Here is a 4,490-nt window from a genome sequence, read left to right on the forward strand (position 1 = left end):
ACTTCAACAGAAATTGGATTGTACTAGATGACCCATATGGCCTCTTAGGGTCCTTTCCAATTCAACAATATATTACTCATTACATTGTCTTTGCATGTTACATGTGAAAGAGTTGGGGCTCAATTGTAGAGCATATGTTTTCCATGTAAATTTTCCCATGTTCAGTCTTTCACATCTCCAGGAATGAGTTAGGAAAAACCCTGCCTGAAAATCTAGAGAACTGCCAGCACTAAGTTTCAACATTACTGTGTTAATGGTCTGAATTACTATCTGATAATAGTGTAAGGTCTTCTGTGTTTCTGCTCTTTAAAAAACAATTCATATTCCTCTTGACTGCAATAGTCTCTAAGTGGTTTACAAGGATATAATACAAAAAATTATCAGTTTATACTATGAAAACAAACCACGTTAACAAGTCCAATAGAACCAAACAAGAACAACATTGTGTTGGAACTTAATTGGGAACATGATGGCAATTCTACTACTACTAAAGGCACACTCAGTCATGCCAGAATGGAATAAAGCAGGACCAGGAATGAATGAGGGGTGATTTCTAGGCATAGCTGCCAAGTTATCCCTTTTTAAAGGGATTTTCCCTCATGCTGAATAGGCTTCCTCGCGAGAAAAGGGAAAACTTGGCAGCTATGTTTCTAGGGAAATATTGGCTATTCAAGTTCTGCCAGAGCATAGTAACATCCTCTGACATTTATGGTCGCCCTGATAGCAATCATGATAAGAACAAAAGCTTCAATCGGTATTCCGTTCATATTCTTTTTGTCATTCCTGCATGCATTCTTCCAATTATTTTCTGGCAACTTACCTAGAGACACCTCTGTGAGATCTGCCATGATAATTGGAATTTCCCATAAATCATTGGAAGAGGGGGTAAAGAATACTTATTACCGTAAATCAAACAAGTTACACTGGCACAAACATCCTGCACCTATATATAAATGATTTTGTTTCATTGGAATGTTCTGGAGGGCTGCCTCCATTGTTATGATACTTCATCAGTAAGTGAGAAATATATATTTTTTCAATATAACTAATTCTTTAAAATAAAATAAACAACATTTATATGGACAGGTGGTTACCCTTTCTGTGTGTAATGCATTTTGCCACCCTGGTCATCAGAAGAAAAGGAAGGAGGGTGAGAAGTTTTGCTGCTATGATTGTGCTCCATGTCCAGATGGGAAGATTTCCAACCAGACTGGTAGGTCATGTCATCTTGCCATAACAAAGGGTAAAAATGATTTGCTGTATTCAATGAATGGTCAGTAAGTTGAATCTCCCCCACCCCACCCCACCCATATTTCAGATATGGAAGACTGTTTCAAATGCCCAGAAGATCGGTACCCAAGCAAGAATAGAAGTCAATGCCACCCGAAAATCAAACATTTTTTGTCTTATGAAGAACCTTTAGGGAAAGGCTTAGCTTCAGCTTCAGCTTCTTTTTCTTTCATCACAACCTTGGTGTTTGCTACCTTCATTAAGTATAAAGATACCCCCATTGTCAAAGCCAACAACCGGGACCTCACCAACACTCTCCTGGTCTCCCTCCTGCTCTGCTTCCTCTCTTCATTGTTATTCCTTGGCCAACCTGGGAAAGTGACCTGCCTTCTCCGACAACCAGCGTTTGGAATCATTTTCTCAGTGGCTGTTTCTTGCATGTTGGCCAAGACCACCATTGTTTCTCTAGCTTTCATGGCCACAAAACCAGGATCAGGAGTGAAGAAATGGATGGGGAAGAAGGTGTCATATTCAATTGCTGTTCCCTGTTCACTTGTTCAAATGGGTTTTTGCACGGTGTGGCTCTCAACCTTTCCCCCATTCCCTGATTTAGACATGCATTCAGTGAATGAAGAAATCATTGTACAGTGTAATGAAGGGTCTGTCACCATGTTCTATTGTGTCCTGGGCTACATGGGTCTCCTGGCCATCAGCAGCTTCATTGTGGCATTCCTTGCCCGCAAGTTACCTGACAGTTTTAATGAAGCAAAATTCATTACATTCAGCATGTTGGCATTTTGCAGTGTTTGGTTGTCCTTTGTTCCAACTTACCTGAGCACCAGAGGGAAAGGCATGGTGGCTGTGGAGATCTTCTCCATCTTGACGTCCAGTGCTGTGCTTCTGGGATGCATCTTTTTCCCTAAGTGCTACATCATTGTGCTGAGGCCTGAACTGAACAGCAGGGAGCAGATAATGAGGAGGAAACAACATTGAGGAATTTGCCCTCTCTTCTCAAATTATACTGGTTTGCGTGATGAGCATGTATATCAGGTAGAAATCAGAAGAACAGGGGCTACAAACCTTTGGTCTCCCCGTGTGACTTGTGAGGCTGTTTCCCCTAAACCACTCTTGCCAGCCGTTCACCTTTCTTTATATATGAAGTCAAGGTAGCGGCAGGTTGAGACCTGACTGCAGACAGCGGGATGTAAGTCCTTGCACAACAGCTGATTTGTGGGGAGCTCACTGCTACTTACCCCAACTATGCTATGGATCTCCAGTAGGGCCACAACCATGCAAGAAACATAATTGAATCCCTAGATATCAGCTGTTACACTGACTATTTTTTATTTGGGTGTAGTTGCCAATTTTGCTAGAAACTGGATTTTATTCCCACACTCTCCAGATAGCAGGATTGAACTCTCCACACATCGCCTGCTGCATGAGACTTTAATCCTGCTAGGCCATATCTCTCCCACCCACAAATGCCAATGTTGATTTTTACTTCTGATTATCTTTAAGTCTATCAAGAATGCTTAAATAAAGAGTCAAAGGGGAAAACCCCCAAAACCTATGATTTCCCCTTAGTTTAATTACCCCTCCACCTATCTTAGAAAAATATTATTTGTAAATAAGCCAATGTGAGCAAGGGATAAAATAAGATTAATGAAAAAGAACAGGATTAACAACCAAACAATAGTAAGAGAAATTGGTCAAGACCTAAGAGGAATCACTGAAATTATATCAAATTGTCTATAGGAGCTAGGGATGGAGAGATAAGGATTTTGTTTTTGCATTTAGGTGAACCCAGCTAATTAAAACTCTACTAAACACCGAGAAATAAAATGCAGCTTTTATCTGAAAATTTCATAGATTTTTGTTGCAGTTCTCCAAATAGAATCCTTTTACATTAAGAAAGAAATATTGCTTGCAAATTGTGAACATTAGTGGATATTATATACAAGATGTGCTTATTAGCTGAAATCCATGCAAAAATGATAATGAATTTAGATTATTTGGGCTATAGAACACTAAAGGCAATATTCTCTAGAAAAAGGTGATAATGGCATTTCTGTTTTCACATGAAATATAATGACTAACATATTAATAAAGCCTGAAATTAAGGATAGACGCCTATGTCAATATATGTTTGTTGTTGTTTGCTGTTTTTTGGCCACCATGGTAAGATCAACCAAAGCATAATGATAGTGATAAAAACAATGGTATAATATTGAAGAATAGTTTTGACCAAAATACGTATTTATGTTGAAATATACCAAAATACTACTACTAATATACTTAATATAAAAAGGTTGAAAAGAATGAAACAAAATATATATTAAAATAAAAGGGGGTAAGAAAACGAATACATGTTAAAGCATCCAGATATATATTAAAAATAAAATTTAGATATCTATTAAATTTAGATATCTATCTAATTTAAATTTAAATTAAATTAAATTAAATTAAATTTAGATATCTATTAAAAATAAAATTTGAATTTACCATATTAGCCTCAATTAAAATAATAATAATAATTCATTAGCTTTTGTTCTGCCACTAAAAATACTGCAACTATTTATTTCATCATTTTGTTGGAATCAGACAACAAATATGCAATTGTTGCTAGATGATGTTTTGTGGTTTCAAATGCAGGAACAATTATTTTCAGTTTCTTGATGTTGTATAACTAATATGCTGACCTCACGATCAGTAAACTCAAGAGGGCCTCTGGTTTAGACCACAACAATACCCATGTTCGAATCAGTGTGACGGGGTGAGCTCCTGTTGCTTTGTCCCAGCATTACCAGCAACAGCAGATGAATAGGTACCGTTACGGCAGGAAGGTAAACAGCGTTTTCATGCACTCTGGCTTCCATCACGGTGTTCTGTTGCACCAGAAGCGCATAGTCATCTGGCCACATGACTCAGAAAGTTGTCTGTGGACAAATGCCAGCACCCTGGGCCTAAAAGTAGAGATGTGTTCAGTACCCCATAGTTGAATTCAACTGGACTTAGCCACCCAGGGTCCTTTAACGTTTACTTTTTACAGCACATAGGGTGCTGATTCTCCATGAACATCTCTTGCAATTATCTATTTAAGGTCAGACAACCCTTGCTCCCTTAAAAAAGAGAGAAAAGATTCTTTAAATGCAAAAGAAAGGTAATTGCCTAGGAGGCTTCCTCGTGCCTTTGGTGACCCTTTCTCTACTGCTCTTGCAGACCATAGCTGCCAAGTTATCCCTTTTTTAAAGGGATTTTCC

At 38.2% G+C, this 4,490-nt stretch overlaps 1 protein-coding gene across 1 annotated transcript; it reads left to right on the forward strand.

Moving 5' to 3' along the window:
• The first annotated feature begins 1,320 nt into the window (after positions 1–1,320).
• On the forward strand, positions 1,321–2,223 carry LOC118095671 (vomeronasal type-2 receptor 26-like). Its single transcript, XM_035136910.2, has one exon. It carries the CDS (start codon positions 1,321–1,323, stop codon positions 2,221–2,223), a length of 903 nt encoding a protein of 300 aa, XP_034992801.2.
• The last annotated feature ends 2,267 nt before the right edge of the window (positions 2,224–4,490 follow it).

This window comes from Zootoca vivipara, chromosome 13, assembly GCF_963506605.1.
Source record: "Zootoca vivipara chromosome 13, rZooViv1.1, whole genome shotgun sequence".
Taxonomy (NCBI): domain Eukaryota; kingdom Metazoa; phylum Chordata; class Lepidosauria; order Squamata; family Lacertidae; genus Zootoca; species Zootoca vivipara.

Coding starts and splice junctions, on each gene's coding strand:
- LOC118095671 (XM_035136910.2), top strand. CDS start 1,321: ATGGAAGACTGTTTCAAATGCCCAGAAGATCGGTACCCAAGCAAGAAT.